Here is a 22,158-nt window from a genome sequence, read left to right on the forward strand (position 1 = left end):
CACACATATATATATATATATATATATATATATATGCATATATGTATTTATATATTTATACCCATATACATATACAGGTGTATATACGTGTCATTTGGTTATTATCATATCATTTGTTCGCTTTCGTTTAGTCGCCTTGATACCTGGTTTCCTTCCGTAAATGTTTGATGGATAGTATTTTGTTGCTCCCTAAATGCCTCTTTACATTCGTGCTCACAGCAGCAAAGATATACGATAAATCCAGCTGCAAAGGCCTTTAACAAGCTGCGCGACCCTTTCCCAGACTCAACGAAGACAACGAAGCAGAACATCTGGACAGCGTTCACGGACTGGTGGACCAGTACCGAGGTCTATTCCTAAATTGTAAGCGAGTTCAGCATACGTGCGCAGCCAGTATTTTCTTGAAGAAAGGGCCCGGAGCTCGGGGAGCACGCACCGCGCCGAACTTTGACTTTCTGTCAGGATACGTCTATGATGATAAAGAGGAATCCGGGCCTAAGGGAGGGGGGAGGGCGGGGGGGGGGGGGGGGGCTCCCTTGGCTACGCCCCTGCTCTAGTAAGTAAAGCGCTAAAATACATTCACTGGTATTCTTACGTTCAAACGCTGAACAATCACTGCGCAATGTAATCGTCACGCCTAACAAAACATATTTTCGAAACATCCATTAACATTGTTGTTTTCGTTCCTATGAACATTCTTCAAGAGATCTTTGCGATGTTTAGAATAGAGTTATCAACATCTAGATTCCCGCTTTTCCTTAAATTTTCGACGCTTTTTGGTTTTGGAAGCAATCAGCGTTTTACTCACCTCCGTACGAATGTATATAAGCGAGAACCTATTTTATATATATATATATATATATATATATATATATATATATATATGTATAGACATGTGGTCGATATTGTAATAGTGAAATCCGAAATACGCTGCTACAGGAATGCATTCTACAACATTTCACCATACGTCATAATTATTAGCTTTTCTACAATTTTCCAGGTCTTGACTGCCACGCGAAGATGACTTTTAACACTAAACAGCGTCGACTTATTCAAAGTACAAGCTCAACTACTAACTTCATTAATTAACCAGCTTGACCTCTATAACCTTCATTCTGGCCGGCACAGTCTAAAAGTTGCTAAGAATCTCTAAATAACCATAGAGACGGAAGCAATGTTTCAAACCATTTCGGAAAAAGGGAACTCAGTCTTTTGGGAGACAGTTGCTGAAAAGGCGTTCTCCCTCCTATGTATCGACTGTGCACTTCATAGAATTGAAAACCATAGCGTGCAAAAAAACAAAAAAACACTCAACCACACTCAGACGGCTCTCATGGAGCATTGTCTTCAGAGGAACAGTTGCTTTCGCAAATGTGCGCTTCGCAACACGTTCACGTACTTATGCAACACGTAAGCAAGAGGGGAAATATTTGGGATAATCATTTCGTTATAGTACCGCGAATATTTGTGATATCGTTTGTGCTCGCTCTAAGATATGCATGTCAACTGACTGTGGTGTAAGCCCTTGAGAACCACTTGATTTTGACATTTTTACAGACAAAATCATTATGGACATGTGGGTAGAAAACGCCTGGCCCGACGACTCCCCAGAGGAAAAGGAGGAAATCGTCCGCCACATCTATATGCATGTAAGTCACTTCGAGGAATATACTTCGCCGGGGGTGGCGGCAATGTACGCGTCGTCAGAGACGCGCCTCCACACAGCTTTACAAGTAGAGACGGCCCCCACAGCTTTAGAGAGACCCAATATTGTCGAACGCATGCAAGCGTTCCGATGAAACAAGCAGGATTACCAACTCATGTAGAGAACGCTAAATGTACTTGATACATCCGTGGGGACCGGGAGGTATCCCAAGCTTAGGGCCGATGTCCATTTTTGTCCTTTCTTTCCAGTTACCACCCATACGGCTAATAGCAACTTTTCAGGAAATCGCTCAGCCCCTCTTCCCCCATAGCCCCTTGTTCTTGCGTCTCTTTCGTTGTTGTGTCTGTTTGAAACGCAATGTTCACAACACGACTGTCACATTGCCGTGGAAATACCGAACCAAATACCGAACCACCACGCGCGACTCCCCTTGATTGGAATCCCCTCACACCGTGCACGTGTCAGAGAACACATTCGCACCTTCGGTTGGTTAACACCTGTCTTACGCATCAGCTGATGTACCGCGGCGGAAACTTTGCATCTTGTTGCGGGGGCCATTCCACCCGTATGGGGGCCCGACTCCCCACCCCCCTCCCGCCGGTGTTGGGCTGGGTCCCCTCAGTGAGGAAACTAGCCCACATTACCATGCGCCCGCTCTTTTAAATAGTAACAAATCCATATCTTGCAAGAGGAAAACAAATTTCACAGATAAGTCACAGTTTCAAGCGTCTCTGAAATCCCTCAGCCCCTTGCTAGCCTCGGTGGGATCGGCCGCTGAGCTGGCTCTGATGAGCCGGGCCTCTGTACTGGCTCTGGTAAGCCCGGCCTCTGTACTGACTCTGATGAGCCCGGCCTCTGTGCTAGCTCTGGCGAGAACGAAAGCTGCGCTGGGTCTGGTAAGACACGGTCCTGCGCCGGCTCTAATGGGATCGCCCAGCTAAAATGGGTTTTGCTGAACTGCTGTTCATCAGAGCCAAATTTGTATCACATGATGTCCCGCATCATGCATTTCTGTCATGCGAGCTTTCTTAAATGCTAAGCCAGTCCGCAAACGTTCATAGGTTTTCGCGAGGTTTTCATGAGGTAGGCTTTCACCTAACAGCGGGATCGGGACGGAGAATCGACGACAATATGTTGCCAATTTCATAAGTATTAGGTTACCGGGTTTAAGGCATATGGCTTTCATAAATTACCGAGTATAAGGTTAGATCATTGTTTACCGCCAACTTAACACTTGCATGATACCGCACGAGCATACAAGCAGTCCAGACATCCAGGCCTCATGCCCCGGCACACAATACGCGGTACCGTGCTGAGGGCGGTCGGAAGCGAAGCCGGCTAAGCCAAAATTTTCCCTGGACACGTGCCTGGCATAGAACAAAAGAAATACAGCAGTGAGCGCCAGTGTTCACTTCAACAAGCTAACTTTTTGTAAGTGCACATAACGTAAGCATCCTTCCATCAAACCAAGTCTCAAGGCGACGTTTGTTCGCTCAGCTTCGGACGAAGGTAACAAATTTGCTGCGGTTCTAGTATCCTGGAATCCGCGTTGTCTTTTGCGGTCGTTAAAATTTACACGTCAAAGCTAGTATTTCAGGAACGCAATCCACTGCCGTGTATAGCCCTTCAACGTGTTTGGTGGATTGTACGGTCTTCGTAGACGTGCGTTTCTTAAGTGTATATTAAACCGGTCACGAGCGCTGCGTTTCATTTCTCCTACACACATTGTCCGTGCGCGGACGTTTTAAAGATAACTGTGCTGATGCTACGTTCTCCGTGCACATTTCTAGTTCAGCCGATTGACACATATGTGGCAAGCCCCATTCCCAGCTGGACACACCACCATCTCGGGGCTAATCGAACTAGTATAAACTTTAAAATAGGACCCCCAGTCCACGTTGCTCTCAAGCGGTGCAAACCGCTCGGTGCTATGGCAGCACTCACCTGCTTGCACACCTTAAGCATGCACGCAGCACAACTTATAACATAAAGTCAACTATAAGCGGGATATTTGCGTATCCAAAAACTGCTCCTTTTTCTACGACTTCTTAGCGAATGGGATGCATTGTTAAAGTGGGAGCGTGAGTCTCCAGAGGCAGGCCTCACTCTGCATTCCAGGTATCCGCTGTCACGCCAAAGAAGGGATATTTTAGGGATATTTTAGGGATATTTTAGGGATAGAAGGGATATTTTAACTGGCCTACACATACACGACTGGGGATCAGAAGACACACGGCACAGCTCTCCACATTTTGACCTAAGTGCTGCCTTTTTAGTAGCCATTGGGCTTGTCAAATTTCGGCTATGGTTTGTAGTAAAGTTCCGTGGTATATCTTCCATCTGAGCCTGGGCCAGACCGTCACCCTGGTGGGAGGAGCGTAGGTTACCGGCGAGCCGCCACTTCGCTGTTACGTAGGCGTGCTGTGACCAGCCCTGGTCAAGGATGAAGGATATCATTCTTGAACCAAAGAAAATGCCTGCCGTCTTTTCACAGTGGCATGTTGTAGACCTGACGTCATCCATATTATGGTTCGGTGGTGTTTGTTCCTGTGATCTGATTATGTATTTTTTACAAACCGTTAACGCTGTGGGTGTCACTTTATATACTTTCATAGGAAGGGGCGGGGGGGAGGGGGGGGGGGGGGTTGAGTGCTCTAATGCTAACCTGAGTTTTCCCCAATGATCCTCAGACCTTCATCATTGCATATAAGTAAAGAGAGAATACTGGGCCTAATAAATACAGAACAGTTGTCTTAGCTATTGGTATACTAGGTAGTAGGTACCTAGACATATTAATAGAAGCGTCATGCTCATTTTGTACTACATATCCTGCAAGTAGCTAAATATTTTTGTCATATAGTAGCCAGTCCGCAAGGGTTTGAAATTTTTCAAAGGATAGTGCCTGAATTGGGATCAAGAACAATTGACTACAAGATACGGCAGCTTTTGAAAGCACAAGGTGACCCGGATGAAAGTTAACGCATGTTTTTCCCAACAGTAACAAGTGTATTTATCGCAAAATCATGGCTGTGGTGGTTATGCAATGCGATCAATGACAGCGGTAGTCATCATTGATCTGTTACTAAGATTGACTGATATTCTTTTTTCTGTAAATTATATCCTATTCCAAGCTTTGCACGAAATGCAGTTCGCATTATCTTGAAATAAGAGGTCAATACTCCACAGGAAAGCATCTATACTTCAGCATGGAGCACACAGCTTGAAGTGAACGAAATCTGGGAGAAGTCAAGTGAGGGGGCTAGATCTAGCCAATCTTTTCGGCTGAGCTCTCAACCGAACTTAGAGAGTGACACCCGTGGTTCACAGGTTTTACAGGCTGGCAGCTTATATTTGATAACAATTTGCACGCTGGTGACATCATGATGCCATCCTTCCCCATTCCTGTCAACTGCTTTGCTGCTGTCGCTTTTGCTACGCTGCCCATTGAGCCTGTACCCTGTGCACTTGAGCTTAGTCTGATTGGTGCTCTGCCGTTACATTTGCTACATTTAGATCACAGCTCACGCACGGACGGAACGCGTCGCCTCTGGGGCTGGAGCTTTTTTGCGTGGACCACAACTCACCTGCTACTTTAATTCGGTAGGTTATGACCTTTCAGTGATAGGGTCAGCGTATCGGAGGTCAGAAGGCCCGGGGAGGTCAATAAGTGACGCTCGCGAAGTGACACGATGATAAATCACGAAGCAATGCCTTCTATTTTCTTCTGTAAGGTTACAGGACTGACCTAAGCCACCCGTGGCTAGGCTCGTTTCCGTCCCGGGCAACAAAAAATGCGTGTCACCCATTCGCTTCGCTCCCTTTGTTCCACGAAGTCATAAGGCTAGTCTGGTCAAGCATAAGCAGCAGTTTTTCCCGCGAGATCCTTGACATTACGCAACAATGAAGGCCGACATGCATCATCATCTTTGCAAAGCCCGAACCGCGTGCAATGACGAGCAGGCTGATCAACCGTCCGTGCAGCATGACCTCCACCTGACCCCTGCCCGATCCCCCGCCGCGCGGCGTGTCCGACGGCCGTGTGAACGGGCGGGGCCCGCCGGAGAGCGGGGCGTGTGATCCATCAGAGTCGCTGCCGGCCGCCCTCCCGCCCACGACTCAGATGTCAGAGTCACGGGCCGTATCGTCGCCATCACGGCTGGTCGCGGCCCGCAGCGGGCGTCACGATCGCGGTCAGGCCGTGTTGGCTCCCACGTACATTGCCCCATCTCTGCTGCTGTTATTTGCGATGGTTCAGGATGAAGCTGTGCTGGCCTGGATGTGTGCACTTTTTATCGGGCCCTTGGCTTATTTCGTAGCTCAACTATGCCAAAACGTGATCGGGTTTTCTAGGTTTATGCGACTAACAAAGCACTTGATTCCGGCAGTACATGTCACCATTGCAGGTGACACGAGTGGGGTGGATTTCAATGTCTGCCCACGAAGTGAGCGCTGTGATGTGGGCAGCTTTGGTGCGTCGTTTCTGCTTTGATCCTGGTTGATACTGATTCCACTATGACATGGGTGACACTGGTTACGGTGTTTCAGGAGTTCCCGTCGATGATGGCCAAGCCTCTTCTGTACCTACTGGAAGATGAGAATCAGACATTCTACCATGCCTATCCAAGCGGCTACGAGACAATATTCGACACGCTTGACAACTTGTCATCGATCGATGAAGTAGAATCGGCTGCTGACAACGGTATACAATGGAATCTCTTGTTCGAACGATTACCAAAAGGTGGCAGCAGTACCGAGCGTCCTCCCCTCACACAGGCGCAGATAGAAATGGAGGAGGAGGTGTTATCGACCCACATAGTTGATATGATGACTGGCTACCCGGAGAAAAAGGGCAAACAGGCGCAGCCAGAAGCTCACCACAGTTAGCATAGTCTCACTCTCAACAGCTGTCTAAACAGCTAAGGATCAGGCGGGCGTCAAGGTATTCCTTGAGTGCAGCATACAATAACGTGCCCGCATCCGTACTGGCAACAGTGAGGCGGTTTCAGCGCAAATAGATGACGTCGTATTTATATCAGTCTTGAAAATAAATTTGCAGCTATGTTTGTTTGACAAGCTTGGTTTGCCGATACTTAAGCAGACTGGTGGCGGTCCGAAGACCTCGGTCCCTTAGGCCACGCCACGGCTGGGCCTTCGGGTTACTGGTCGACTCATGCAGTGTCCACAGGCTTCGGCGCCGCCTCCGCTGTTGGGAACCAAAGCCAGTGCAAACTGCCCGGCCTAGGCCGAATGAAAGGGGCGACCGATTCAAGCTTATGGGCGCACGGACTAAGACGGAGGGATGCATTGTGTGTCGCCACATCTACACCAATGGGAAAGTCCAAGAAAATTAAGGCCGGCTGCGCACCCACCGCACCTGCTGTATGTCTGGGCTATCTGCGTCCAGTGTCATGGCCAAACATCGTCAATGGAGCAGTTTTGTGAAAGAGCATGCGTTACTGAGCTCAGCCGTGCTATGTGGGAAATAGACACCTGGAATGATCTAGAATAAACTAGCGACGTAAATGATCATACTGCCCCTGTGCTGCCAGGAAGCGGTGGGCACAAAGAACAGCAACGAAGTCATCGTTTATTTATTACTCAATCATAAATAGTTTAATAAATAAGAGAAGACATACAACATTAGGACACCAAAAAAACAGTAAACATAATATACCTAATGTTTGTCGTGACAATATGTTTGTAAGCCTGAATATAACGGAGAACAACAGGCCAAAAACAAAAGAGCTTAGAAACATAACAAATTGCATAACACAGACAAGCTGGTTATTTTGTTAGTGTGCTGGTAATGCCTACAATCGGTGTCTATAAATTACACGTTGCTTCATAGTCTGACACCTGTGTGAAGTGTCAAATTGAGCAAAAAATCAGAGTACTGTCACTGCACGATCCCGAACGCGCTACGTCAGGTGCACGTTCGCCATTTTGAATCTGCAGCTCTTCGAGTGCACGTCGGTCGCAGTGCACCTGACTTAATGAAACGCGCCCACTTAATAAACAACAGGCATACATATCAAGCATTCGTCAAATGTCAGCTAAAATGAAAATGTCAGCATTAAACACTCCAAGACTTGAATGCGCCATTATACCTAACTGGTCGTTACAAAACTTGATAGACAGCATAGTACCTAATCCTGTGCTCAGATTTATCATGCAATAGTCACAGGACTAAATCTGTTCTCATGGGTTATTCATCGAGAATATTATGTAAACGATCCCGGAAGTGCAAGCATTGCAGGCAAAGCCAAGGAGCAAATGAATTCGTCCACGTGCACCATTCTTCTGCGTCTGTGCTGTCCCACTCACTCACGTCTCAGGGCGTTTCATAATGATCAAACCTAACCGTGTCATCCTCCCAAAAGGCATCTTGAAGTAATGTCGCTAACGGTGGACATCACCTGAGCCTTCCAGGTGTTGATTGGCTGAGACAAGCGGACTGCACTTGTCTCAGCCAATCAGCGAGTGAGCAATGAGTCCGTCTCCGCGTCACTGATGTCAGCTGGCCGATGCCTCAACCAGTCACTCCCGTCAGTTGCCCGGTGGCTCTGCCAGTCTTTACGGCTGCGCTGCTCCTGGGCGTAATTTTGACGTCGGTCTTCGTCTCACGTGTCAGTCGCCCCAGCGTCCCCGCCCCGACACGTCAGGTCACCGCGTCGGGGCGGCCCGGCCGCTGGAGAGCGCCGTATCTGGACGGACCACCCCTGAAAGCAACTGCGCCGGACGACAGCGTTGCATGCTCGAAAGGCGAGAGGACCAGCGCCGCTTCTAGGCCGGAGCCGCCGCCGATGGGGGGTCACTGCCACGGCCGGCCTCTGCCACCGACGGAGTCACGTGACGGACGGCTGGGTGCGGCAGGACAGCTCGCTTGAGCGCACGGCCGGCTCAGTGCGCCGGCTGGAACCGTTGTCGGATGAAGCCCACCATGTTCCAGTCGCGCAGCGGCACGGCTGCCGGCTGCCGACTCGAGTCCTTCTGCACCTGCCTGTGGTGGCAAAGGAAGCCGGCCACCAGCACCGAGATGACTGCGCACATGGCTAGCAGCACGAACAGTGCCGAGAAGCCGGCTGCCGGCAGACAGATGCCGTACACGATGTCGTCCCGGATCTGGCCCTGGAAGATGGTCACGCGTTGGTTGTCCTCGTAGGTCGGCTCAAACTGCAGGTCATTCTCCGAGATGACCTCGAGCGTGGAGGCGACGCCGATGTCGGCCGACTTGGCCGCCGGCTCGTCGACCACGAAGCGGCGTCGCCGGATCTTGAGCTTGCGCGGTCCCCAGGGGAACTCGGAGCGGTCGACGCCGCCCAGGCCGGCGTCAGAGGTTCGCACGGCCTCGGCCGGCGTGTCGGCCGCGGCAGAGCGCGACGCCGCCTCCGCGTGTCGACCGTCCGTGTTGAACGGCACCGGGATCGCCTGCGGCTTGCCGATGACATCATGCGTGCTTGGTGCGATCAGCACCGGCTGGTAATGCGCCGGCAGCGGCGGCAGGTCGGCCGGCATGTCCATGCGGTTGATGCCGTCGCGCGGCGGCAGCGGCAGTGGGATGCCGCGGATGGTGTGGCCGCCGCCGCCGGGCCGCACCAGGTCCACGCGCTGGTGGAGCGGCCGGCGGCCGGGCCGGCGCCGCAGCGGCGGCTGGCGGCGGCGCGCTGGGCCGCGGAACCCGCCCGGCACCGGCTTCGGCTTCAGCTTCCGCTTCGGTTTCAGTTTCGGCACGGCCACGACCGCCTGGGGCCGCGCCGGGGCGTAAGCGTCGGCGTCGGCGGGCGCGGTCTGCAAGTGCTCGGACGCCGGTGCCGGTGCCGGTGCCGGCGCCGGCGCCGCCTGGTACTCCTCCTCCAGCTTGGCCTGCACCACCACCGGCTTGCGCGGCTCGGCCGCCGGCTGCGACTCCTCCACCGAGTTGGAGACGACCGGGTCGTAGTTGGAGCCGGCGGCGACCAGCGGCGCGCTAGGTGACGCGTAGCCGCCGGCCACGGCCTTCTGACAATGGTCGGGACAGCCGTACCGGCAGATCTCCACCTTGCACTTGAGGTGCACGTACATGCTGTCGGGGAACTTGAAGGCGTGGAAGTGGGCGTAGGTGATGACGGTGGAGCGGCCGTCGTTGCTGCGCAGCTTCATGAACTTGCTGATCATCTTGGGCCGCAGCACGCAGCCGTCCTGGTCGGAGAGGTAGATGGGCCGGCCCTTGCCATCCGACGCCTCGCACTCCTTCACCCGCATGTCGAACTCGGCTGAAGGCAAATGCTAGGGTTAGCCGCACAGGATTAACCACCAACAGCGATTGCATATCTACACAACGGCTGCTGAAGCCAATCTACGTCTGCAAATGTCGGAGGCAAGCCTCCTCTTGATTGTGCTGCTTTAAAGCGTAGGCTGCTCCAGTACGAGGCATTTGGATCTAATCACTGTGGACCCACTTACCTTTAACCATGCCGTTGATTTTACTGCAGTTTTAAATGTTTCGTTTATTGCACGCCATTGAAATAAACCCAATAGGATCACGGCCCCCTAGGTCGCGAAGTGCGTGCCAGCTCCATTAATTAAGCATGATAACCACTTGCCACCAGTACCGAACATTAAAAAGCCCTTAAACGGGAATGAATAACCAGGGCTGTTGATCCTTGATCGGCCTCGGCGTACTCATGCGCACGATAGTCTGTTTAGGCCGCCGCTTCCTCCCTCACTCACCGTTGGGGTCGTTGATGGCCACAACCATGGTCAGCGTGGATCCCAGCGGCACAATGCCGGTCACTGGACTGGCCCACGGACCCTTGCCGTCCTGAATCTCCATCCAGCAATCCACATTGTCTCCTGGAAAAGGTGCCAACGTCACGGTGAGTCACGCGCAGAACGACACTGTGCCCTCCACGCAGATAGAAGCAGTAGCCTTATATAGCGTGTAAGTCATTGCAAACATATTTGGGCTTCTTCTCCACCTTCACGACTAGATGTCCGAGTAAATGGAATCCACGCGCGATCGCTACAGCAACTGCTGATCGTCAGCTTGCACCACGAGGGGTCGTATTAGAGGAAGCACAAGGTGGTCTTCTCTCGAGTTTTCTCCTGGCTGCCAGGCTTTCGACCTGCGTGAAATAACTACCTAGGGACCGCCAGCATGCCCAGGAAAGCAAACAAACCAAACGGAGAGGGAACAGCCACAGTAGACAAGGCGACTTAGGCAGCACGTGAATAACAGTGATAGTCTACTTGGTCACTAACTATTGGTCTCTGAATTACATCTATTATCATCATCTATATCCTTTCTATGGGTACATCTATATCCTTTCTATCCTTTCTATGGATCCAATAGCACGGGCGCAGGGTGTATATAAGTCAGAAAGCCGTTAACTTGGATGGGCTTGGACACCGAATGGAGTACACCACCTAATGGTCTTCCCTGAAGCGAACGCAGTGCACAATACGCTCATGCTCAAAGTAGCACACACGCCGAGCAGGAAATGGACGGACTGGCAGGTTGAGGTCGACTACTGCGACATCGTGAGATTTGCATTACGAAAGCCAAGTGACGTTGCAATGCGCTTGGACTTAAAACGTAAGGACTCTAAAGTATCTCTTCTGTGATTTATCACTTAAGGAAGCGAGGTGATGGTGAAATGCTCTTTATATGTTTGCTATCCTTTACCGGCAAGAAGGCAAGTCATCAAAATGAGCCACAACTATGGGTCCCGACACCTTCCATTTCCGACGTACTCGCTCCTTGCCGAACAGGATACACAGAATCGTTTTGCTCGGCATCTTTATTAAAGCTCTGCATGCCCTAGATTTACATACAAAGTCGCCACAATCGCCCAGGGAACGAGCGTTGCGGACCAACCTTCATGACATCACAGGTCTAGGTCTCAGGAGTCCACTGGCCCACTAGTACCGGAGTGGAGCAGAGGGGTAAGATGAAGGGACCCGACGACGAACAAGCATCAGAGCGAACACGAATTAACGCTCAGAAAGTATGTTTCTCTTCCGTGGACTTCAACAAGATTGGAATAACCTTGCCGACCAAAATATTTAGCTAACTACATTGCCCAATCTGGGTACCTCTGTAGCGACGGCGGCACTACGGTACCACTGACGGCCCATTCAGAAGGGATGGAAGCCAAGCACCGGCGGTGCGCCATACTCGACGGCGGCGAACTCTGCCCCCGAAATAAATCAGGAAGTCGAGCGGAAGATGGATGACGGCGGGCGCCCCAAAACGAGCCGCCATTGGTCCGCCAACCAACACACACGAGAGTGATGACGCTGGCCGGGCGCGGGGAACGGAAGTGCAGCCTGACTGACCTCCGTCAACGTGCGGGATCACAAGTAGAAAGCCATGCGTTTTAACTGCGATTTTACGCTCTGTTAGTTCGGCCACGTGTGATTCCGACCTCCCATCATGACATCAAACGCGACGCACTTGATTTTGATGGCGTAAAGAAGGTCCGTAATATGGGTATCCTGGCGGCTTGATGGAAAGCATGCTTACTCTCGCGCCACCCCTCGACGAGGCGGTTTGAAGTCTCTGGGTCCGACAGACAGCCGCACCGGCGGACCGCGTGGACTCGAGCTGGGGCAGTGGGGCGTGACGGCTGCACTTTAGAGGCGGTCGAGCAGGAGCTCAGCAGGGAGCAGCGTCCGGACACGAGTGCGTTGAGCACGGAGGAGCAGCGTTCAGACGGGAACTCGGCAGGGAGCAGCGTCCAGACAGGAGCTCGGCAGGGAGCGACGTCCAGACATGAGCTCGTCGGGCGCAGAGGAGCAGCGTCCAGACAGGAGTGCATCGGGCGCGGAGGAGCAGGAAGGCGTCGGGCACGGAGAACGGCCAGCACGACCGCGGCCAGCAGTGAGAAGTGTCGCGAGCGCTCAGTGAGGCTCCCATAGACGGACCCTCCTCCATCGAGCGTTGGCCCCCTCCCCCCCCCCCCCCCTGGACCGTACATCAGCCTATCACCGACGCCCCTTGAGCTACCGAGAGGGAATCGCCTGGCTTTTGTGGCGGGTGGGGGCGCGCCTCTGCGTGCGTGTGTGTCTGCGCGCCTACAGGAGCGCAACCGACGAGACTCGCGTTATCTGCGCGTGCGTGCGCGTGCGTGCCTGCGAGGGCGCAGCCGACGAGCCTCGCGTTATCTGTCGCAACGGGCTGGCGTCTTAACGGACCGGGCGACGGACGCCGGGCTGGGGCGAGCGCCATCTGACGGACACGGCGACCACCGGCCGCACCGCGCGCTCCCATTCATTAGACAGGCGCCACGACCGGCGCCGGCGCGCGCGCCCGCCAATTGAATTTAACGCGGTGGTAATCACGGGCTATGAATGTCGAAGAATTTTAATAAATTCAGAGCTTACGACGAGAACAGGAATCCGTTAGAGGCAGACTTACATCTGCTGGTTTGCCGGCTTGTCACTTGTGGGAGGCGGGTGTGCGGAGCCGGCGTTGGGTGCCCTTGCGTAATTAGACTATCAGCGTCGAACGCGGGCGTGTTCGTGGGGTCGACAGAACTAATGTAGTCGGCCGCGACTGGGGACGGTGATGGACGAGGGACACGAGACGGAGGCGGGCCCGCCACTGGGGCGTGGAGATGGAATCGGGAGCTAGCGGTCGCGGGTTCAGCACCAGGCGGCACCGCGCGCCGTATGGTTTACAGGCCGGCGGCTGCCCGAGGCGACGAGCCAGCGTCACCCGCCGCGGCAAGGGTGCAGGATCTGGGACTGCAGGCGACGAGGTGGTGCTAGCACCAGCGCGTCCCTGTGCAGCCTTGAAGCCAAGTCGGCCCGACCTGCACTTTATGATCGTTGAACCCGAGGGAATTTAATTCGATTACCGCTGAGGGCCCACTACGAAGGCTGCACACTGACCTCTGAAGTTGAGCTCTATGACCTCCAGGTCGGCGATCACCACCGGGGGTTTGGTCGCCGTCTTCTCATAATCATTGTACCACTCGCAGCGCAGACGTTTAGCTTCGTCCCAGACCTAAACAGGAAATTACATAGCGGTTCACTTCAAGCGTTCGCAGAAATCGATGGGCAGTGCCAAAGGCTTGATCAGTTTGTGCGCCGCACATAGTGATTAAAGCGAATTTTATCAAAGATAATCACAGCTCAGATTGAGATACTGCATGACTGCATTTACATGATAGTGAGCAATTATAACGGCACGACAAGCTAAAGAAGAGGCATGGTCGTCCTCAATTAGAGTCACACAACATGACTTCTGTGCGGTGCCGGATTTTTCCACACCGTCGACAAAAACGGTGACAAGAACGGGCACTGTCGTGAAAATGTTCGGCCCTGCTTGGCGATTTCAATAGCATGACTCTTACCTCGATGAGTTCATTGTCGTACTGGACAATGATAGTGTTCTCGTAGAACTTGCCGTTCAGGTCGGGCTTGGTCCCGCACTTGTTGTAGTAGATATCGAAGGTGTACGCTCCGAGACCCGTGTAAGGTTTGACGTACACGCAGTTTTGACTGTTGAACTGCCCCTTGGAGAATACCAGTCCCTGTAAAAGGCATAAAAAGGGTCACGCATCGTGCAAAATCTCTGACAAAAACGGGCCTTCTCATGCCTTTCACGTTTTCAGGACAAGCACCGTTTTTATCCTCAATTCACTCCTTTAGCGGGGACACAATCGACCATGCCGCATTCACGATGTTCATGAACCCTTCGCGCGCACCAGCAAGAAGCCAAGCACGTTCCCACAGACGGCACCATCGAGCACAGCCGGCCCGACGACACCTGTCTGCGAGCACACGTGCTTCCAGACGGTCTGGTCACGTGTGCTCTGCTCGTCTCGTGCTGACTGCACTCATCACGCCGCGGCGCATGCGCTGTCGACGTGCCAGATGGCCGCACGATTATCATAACTCTGACGGTAATTAGGCGCGCCAGCCGACGTGTTATCAATGGGTTCGGCGGCCGGCTTGTGTCGCTCGGCGGCAGACCGGGCGGCTCTGGCTCTGGGCGACAGACCGGACGGCTCTGGCTCCGGGCGCCGCGCGCCAATCACCGGCCCGTGAACGGATCGCTCCGCTGAGGTCAGCTGTGATGTTTAAAGAATGTCGCTGCCGGGGCTGGGACTGGAGGAAGGGCTGAGGAGTGGCGACTGGCGAGCCGGGCCCAGGAGGTGCCGGCGGTGTGGGACGAGACGCGCTGTGCGATGGCCGGTTCGCGGAATCTAGATGCGCGGAATTTGAAGAAGCATGCGTCAGGTGCATCCAATCAGCCATATTTTCAGGCTGGCTCATAAACCTTTGTTTCCCACCCTCTCCATCACATTCCCCGTTCTGCCTCTCGCTTCTGACGGCTTCCGTTACGACGCTACAGCCATCTGCTGCATCTGTTGGTGACCGAGGACACAAATCCAAATTCCGAGCATCTGGCGCGCAGACGGCCCCGTCCACCAACACTCCGCCGCCGCGGCCGCAACGCCGGACTTCCAGCGCCGCACCACCGCTGGTGTGAGCACCAGCACCGCTGACGGCAGCGACAGCAACACTAGGCCCCCCCCCCCCCCGGAAGCGCCAGCGCCAACAACGGAACCGGCCCGGCCCATGCACTGCCGCCCGCCACCGGCCATCTGCCGTAAAAAACTGACTGACGGTGCCGTCGGCCGCCGCCGGACAGCGCGCCGCACGAGCCGCCGAACCGGTCCGGCCGAGCGGCACTCAGCTGTGACGCCGACGATGGGTCCGATCTGGGCGACCCGCGCCGGCACGGGGTCAGCGGCGCCGCTCCGACGCTCGCCGGCACCAGGTCAGCGGCACGCGGCACGAGCGGGAGCCCGGCCGGCCGGAGCTCGGCTCGGCCGGGACCGAGGGCGGACACGGCCACTGGGGTGGCAGCGCGGTCTGCAGCTGACGGTGGCTGCACGATGTGGTCGCCCGGTCGACACGCCCGCCGTACCAGCCGCGTTCGCACGCCGCGCGCTGTCGACGGACGCCTCGCGGCGCGCGCCGCCACCGCCAGCCACACCGCGACTAACGTCGCCGGTTTGGCAAACAGACACGGCCGCGACAAGACGTACGGCGTCGTAACGGCGGCCAGCATGGCGCGGTGGGTGGCGGAGACGGCCGAGATAGGCATCGCTGACACGATTCATGCTAGGTGTACCGGCGCCGGCACTGATGCGGTGATAAACTGAGACAACAAGGCCGACCAGGAGAATATCACGTACTGCATCACGGTATGCACCACGAGTAGTGTAAGTCGTGGCCGTTTTAGAGAGGCTCAGGCGGAGGTGTTATAAAGAAGCGTGAGTTCTGTGGTATATGGGGGCAATCGAACGATCAGTTTTTTGTTCTAGCTTTCTTGGATCATGCTAAAGAGTGATAGATGGTTGTTCAGAGATATGCAGGCTTAGAAATAATGGAGCTAGGGGTGGGGGTGCGGTGGGATGGAGATTGGCCCAGCCACCTCCTGTGAATGTTTCAGATTAACTACGTTCATGCACAGTCATAACCAACTTAAAAAGGTCCCTGCACCCTCTTTCTTTTGTGCGATTCTCTCTGCCCATGCACTGATAACGAAATGTCGACGTCGTCCACGAAAAACCTTATGAATGAACCGTGGCGGCGTATCAGCAGAGGCATCGTTATAAAGGGCCGGAGCTTTTGTTAAACTGTTCCTTTTCAGCCCGCCTACTGACAACAGAACAATGCGCAGAGCAGTGACATCCGCGGCTGTGTGGAGAGCCCTCAAAAGACTGGTCCTGGCTTGTGAATGACTCACTGATCACTTGGGAACCATACCCTTCTATGAAGCTGGGTCAGCTCTTCATGAAGAACTATCGACATAACCGACGCGGGACAACTCACGATTATCCCTAGTGGGGACCAAATGATTCTCCTTACATCGTGCAACGAACACGTCGTGCTCACCATACACCAACACGGACCGGGCGCGTCCTGACAGCCCTGTGATTAAACCCCTGACGACAACATCCCACGGCTCGCCTCACAACAAGAGGCCCCACCGCGTCGGTCTGCACTCAAGTGGCGCTCCACACCCCGCCTCGCGAACGTATTCCGCTCTGCACCCGGGCTCGGCCGTCGGCGCACCCCTATGATCACACGGACGCGGCCCCTCAACGAACCTCTGTCATCACCCGGACCGGTCCAATCAATGGCCGGCGGTGGGCGCCGGTCTGCCGCCGTAATGGACCGCGGTCCGGAGTCGGGACGCGGTTAATGGACCGCGGCCGGCGCGGAAATGGGTCAGCGATGGGCCGCGCCGGCGAGCGCGCTGGAGCGTGCACTGCCCACTGAGACCCACACCCAGTGACCCATTGTTGGCTATGCAGACATGCACGGCGCCGACGGCGTCGGGACGGCCGGCCCACGTCAGCGGGGCTGGCCGTGTGCCGCCGGCGAGGGTCGGTGCGCGCCGCCCACGGCGTCAGGACGGCCGGCCAACCTCGGCGGAGCCGGCCGCGCTCCGCCGGCGCGGGCCGCTAACGTGCCGCCGGTCAGAGCCAGCCGGACCTGCACCGGAGATGGGACGCGTCCTGGCCGTCTTCACCGAAGGATAGCGCGGTACGGCTGCGTCGTCCCCACCTGCTGGCGTTGGTGGTGCACGGGAGCGCTCACGGCGCGTTTGCAAGTGCTGCCAGTGGTTCGTTTGTGGTCTTTGTCAGTTTGTCTTGGGCATTAGAAGTGCTTCCGAAGCTGGTGATGATGGCGTAGGCTCCGGGTGAGCGTTTTGTTACCGATCTGCTCGTGTGTAGATGTGCTCGCCGGTGTCCCGCACGCCACCTGAGCCCGTCAATCTGCAGATGTTCGTCTTCACATGCGTTGGTGCAGAGTTGGTGACGACGCCCCCTCACAGCCGTGCGTCTCTGTTGTAGGCCTGCGTGCGGGTGTCTGGATCCATTCACAGACCCCAGTCGACCATTTGAGGGCGAAGCATCAGTCGTAGGTGACTGATGGACGCCCTCGGCCGTCGGAATGTGATGGCTTCCATAAACGGAAGACGCTTCCGTGTTTCGGACCGCTGCTCCCTCTGCCACAAAATGACCCAGTGGTCAGCACGCTCCTACGCACCAGGCCATTGACGGTCGTGGCTCGTGTCACCGCCGACTTTCTTGAGGACTTCTGACGGCGTAGCCTAGACGCTGCGGCGGCGCTCGTCCGGCCGTCTGACACTGTTCCCAGCAGTCACCCACCCAATCCGGGCAAACGGAGCGTGCAAACTCTGAATGCGCGAGCAACACGTGCTGCCGTGGCACTTAACAACGGGGAAACGACGCCGTTATAACGGTAGAGCACGCTGAATCATCACGCATTTTACGTTTAAATTACAATTATGCGGAGCGCGGCCATTTGCCTCCCTGCATGATCCGCAGATCACATAAACGGGTACTAAGCACCCTTCTGCGTCTAACACGCGCCAGTTTGGCGTGGACAGGCGGTCTGCATGCACCCCCACTCAGCGCTCCGTGCCCAGCCACACCGCCCAACCCCGCCCGCTCCCAACCGGCCGGCCGCACCTCCATTTGCGGTAAACAAAAATGGAGCCGGCCCACAAATCACAATAACCGCGCCGGCGGCTCGCAACAGAGATGTATAACGTGCGACCGACGCGACCGTCACCGGACTGCGTCGGCCGGACCGTTCCGGCGCGCCAGCGGGAGCCGGCCGCCGCCCGGCCGGGCCGCGATCGGCTGTCCCCCGCAGGCGTCGCCGTAAAGTGCCGCTAACGGCCGCCGAATACGTGATTGGCATGGCGCGCCGGCGCCTGCGCCGCCGGCTTCCGACCACGGGCCGGGTCAGTGCTGGGGCGGGCCGCGGCCGCGGGCGGCGCGCGCCGTCGAGAGGACGCCCACGCTGCTGTAGAGGGTGGAGCTGCGCGGGGCTGGGGGCGCGCTTTCCAGCTGGAGTGGGGGTTGTGAATCGCAGCATTGTGCCAGTAGGTAGACTGTCGATCATGGGTGTGCACTCGAATGTGCGCTCGGATCTAAATGAAGGATCTCGTACGAGTGAAAAATGCCAGCTAGTTTGGAAATGGATTGTGTGAGATTACAGGGTGTCAACAGCAGATGGTGACAAAGTTTCTATTTCTCACGTATTCAATTAAAACGGTAGTGAACAGCTGGTGTCACTTTTTCTGCACTGTCTGAGCCCATTGCATTTATTGGTGTCGCATTTAAAACAAAGATTGGAGGTGATAGCTGATAAATTGTGGACGCTTTTTAGATGAGTCAAGTGCTCAAAACCCCCAAACCAGACCTGATGACCAAACCAACTTCAAAAGGGCAACGCTGGTTAGAACGGAGAAAACTCAAGAATTTACGTCCAAGGTTAATTTGGAAGTTCATTGGCACATTGCTACACATTTTCCCTCAGATTCGGTGTTGGATACGGTCTCGGTGTTGCACCACTGCAGTCATGTTTGTTGTATATTATTAGCTCCAATTATCAAAGAACATCTCACAGCGTAAGCCCAAGGTATGCATCTGTCCTAATAAATACACGTTCCCTCGCCTGCAGGCAGTCACGACCTGGATTAAAACCACAAACGCTCATTGAACTCAAGCACATAAGAAAGAGGAGCAATCCATCTTTACCAAACCACCCTGACCGGATTAGTCGTGTCATGCAAACGGTTATCATCAGCCCTATCTGATCACCAGTTTATCAACTCCAACGACAGGCGGAGCACTACAACAGCGTGTTGCTGGGCACACAGCGTCGGTGGTGCGTGTGTGCGCAGCCGGCGCCGGGTCGCCCGGCGACTCGGAGCGGTGCACCCACTGGAACGGTCCTGCGAAGCCCAGCTGCACGGTCATGTGGTCCTTTGCCGCACCATGACCTCGAGGTTGGAGATCTCAGGCATGTTGCTGGGTCGGCTGACCGGGGCGTTGTACTGGGCGGTGCAGACCTGCCGGTGACAGCGCGGGTTAGAGTGGCGGGACAGGCAGGCAGTAAGTGACAGCGCGGGTCAGAGGGAGCGGGGCGCGGCGGGCAGCACGTGGCAGTAGCACATCTGCCGGTCACAGCAAGGGTTAGAGGGAGCGGGGTAGGGAGGGCAGCGAGTGATAGCGCACATGCCGGTCCACAGCGCAGGTTAGAGGGAGTGGGGTAGGCAGGGAGCAAGTGGCAGCGCACCTGTCGGTCACAGCGCAGGTTAGAGGGGAGCGGGGTAGGCAGGGAGCAAGTGACAATGGCCGGTCACAGCGCAGGTTAGAGGGAGCGGGGTAGGCAGGGGAGCAAGTGGCAGCAGCACATCTGCCGGTCACAGGGAGGGTCAGGAGGGGAGCAGAGCAGGCAGCACGTGGCAGTGCACTTCGTGTTCGCCACGGCGGCAGGAGAATGCATCCAACTCGGCGAGTGCTGATGGAGTGCAATGAAGTGCTGACACTTGTAATGCTGGTTAAGTAAGCCATCTGCCTTTGATTTCTAGCGTTACCTTAGCCTCTAGATTTCCGAGGGATCAGCCTTTCAAGCGCCATGGCGCTGTACCCCGAACCTTACACGAAAAACACGCACATAACCATTTCGCAATAAACTGTGAACGCGGTAATGCCGCGAAAAGTGTTATGAATAAAAGAGTTCTTATTTATTGAATGAGTTGTACGCTTAAAAATTTATTGATAAATCTGTTCGTGCTTGCTAGGATATATTGTTGTACCAAATATTGTTGGTCCATTGTTAGGATCGAACAGAAGTGTGGTTAGCGATAAGGCTAAACGCCTCCACCTCTTGTCACACGTTTACGCGAGGCAAGCATCTGATATTTTAAGTTTTTTCCATGCTGTATTAATAGCATGACACAGGAAGAGCGTAATTCTCAATTCAGCAGCATTGGGATGCCTCTTTTCCTCCGTCCACCGTGTGCAAAGTAAACGGACGCCAGAGAGCTCAAACTTCGTAACGATGATGCAGTGAGCTTCACAACGATCTCCCAACATAAAAGGCGTATACAATGATATTGACTTCCGATGAATTTTAACACTTAATTTTGCGGCGTCATCGGAGGCCATAGACGCCAGACCAATGTCTGACAGGTCCGCCAGCAGGCTAGGGAGACTGTCGTGCTCCGGTCCGTCATCGTTGTTTCCTATATTCGGGCACGATGTCGGGCGCATCTGATGCTCACGAAATGGTGTCTGCCACCGCCTTTAGTGCGTCCACATACCATCACTCAAACCCGGGACGACCCTGCTACCGTGTAATCTACGCCGAATCTGAGGCGGAACAAATTTATTACCATTGATATCTGGGGCCATTCAAAACCTCACTCATTACCACTGAACGCCGTAATGGCTTCTCCCATTGAAAGAGACGCGCTTGCGTGCGATCTGGCGATACAGCCATCCCGTGAATCCCTCATTACGCTGCGGTCCATCAGGGCCTCGGAGACGCTGGAGGAATCGCCGCATAACAGTACTATTTGACGCGCCATTACTCTTCAGCGCACGCGCGTGCGTGTCGTCTGCCACGGGCCTGTCCCGACGCGGCGGCTTCCTGGTCCTGTGGGGCTCGTATGCAAATATCGCTGACAGGACGAGTCTGAGCAGCGAGGTCAGAAGGAGCACGTCAGAGAGCCAGAGAGTCACTGCTCGCGCATGGGATTAAGCTGGCTTTTCCGACCGCTGTGGAGTCGAATCAAACGTAAATGGTTTACAGAAGATGATGCACATTTTATTGCTTGGAAATGATCATTGCCATCGCATCATTGGGTTCATTGCGTAATTATCTATATCGCCTTATCATTGCCTGATCCCTACTCAGTCTCAATACTCGCAACACAGGCTCACGCAGGGCACACAGCTCCCGGGCAAGCCCCTCTCTTCCTGCAGCGGCGCTGCTAGAGCCTTGGAAAATTGTGGGCCCGTCGTTGTCCATGCTTGGGAAATGGACCCCCAGATCTCAGACCGACACAGAGAAGACTGTTCGGTGTTGGTGACTCTGGTTGAAATAGAGGAACGCACTGTTTCGGGGGTCTCAATCGGTGCATAAGACCCTTTAACTGACATTCGATATTACAGTCGTACGACAGGGTCCTCAATTTGACATACAGCCAGCCGTTCGGGCCCTTCAGCCATCCAATGGGGACAAGGAGCTCAACACAGAGCCCCCCGTTAGGCGCCTTGGGCCCCTAACAGATACAGGGCCCGACCAGTGTAAATCGTCGGCCTCAGCCCTGTCACCGCTTGGGAAGTGGGCCCTCACGCCCCTACCCGACACGGAACGACTGTGCAGTACTGGTGTCGCCTGACCCGACATATAGGCCCATATCACTCAGAAGGCCCCCGGTTGGCGTGCAGGGCCCCCTGGCTGGTATCGGAGTGCCCAGGTTTGCGGGTCGGCACCCCTGAATACGACCTCCCCGCCCCTCCCGCGCATGCGCCACCGCCTTCCTGAGCACGACTCTGCCACAACTAACGCCGGTCAGGGCCCAGACGCCACAACCGTGACGTTTCCAGGCGGTGCTCTGGTCCGGCACTGCCTTCTTGAGCACGGCTCTGCCACACCTG

At 54.7% G+C, this 22,158-nt stretch overlaps 1 protein-coding gene and 1 long non-coding RNA gene across 2 annotated transcripts; one reads left to right on the forward strand and one right to left on the reverse strand.

The window, feature by feature from the left end:
• The first annotated feature begins 310 nt into the window (after positions 1 to 310).
• Positions 311 to 6,741, forward strand: LOC119096547 (uncharacterized). Its single transcript, XR_005094070.1, has 3 exons — positions 311 to 363; positions 1,558 to 1,649; positions 6,212 to 6,741. It is a non-coding gene; the product is annotated as an uncharacterized LOC119096547 (long non-coding RNA).
• A 1,019-nt stretch (positions 6,742 to 7,760) lies between these two features.
• Positions 7,761 to 21,083, reverse strand: LOC119097303 (uncharacterized). Its single transcript, XM_037220351.1, has 7 exons — positions 21,015 to 21,083; positions 19,485 to 19,559; positions 14,005 to 14,184; positions 13,541 to 13,655; positions 10,376 to 10,498; positions 9,497 to 9,918; positions 7,761 to 9,253 (listed from the first exon to the last, which is right to left on the reverse strand). The coding sequence occupies exons 1-7, from the start codon at positions 21,081 to 21,083 to the stop codon at positions 8,567 to 8,569; spliced, it is 1,671 nt and encodes a 556-aa protein (XP_037076246.1). The 3' UTR covers positions 7,761 to 8,566.
• Between the last annotated feature and the right edge of the window lie 1,075 nt (positions 21,084 to 22,158).

Source organism: Pollicipes pollicipes, unplaced genomic scaffold (genome assembly GCF_011947565.3).
Source record: "Pollicipes pollicipes isolate AB1234 unplaced genomic scaffold, Ppol_2.1 Scaffold_4295;HRSCAF=5057_pilon_pilon_pilon, whole genome shotgun sequence".
NCBI lineage: Eukaryota > Metazoa > Arthropoda > Thecostraca > Pollicipedomorpha > Pollicipedidae > Pollicipes > Pollicipes pollicipes.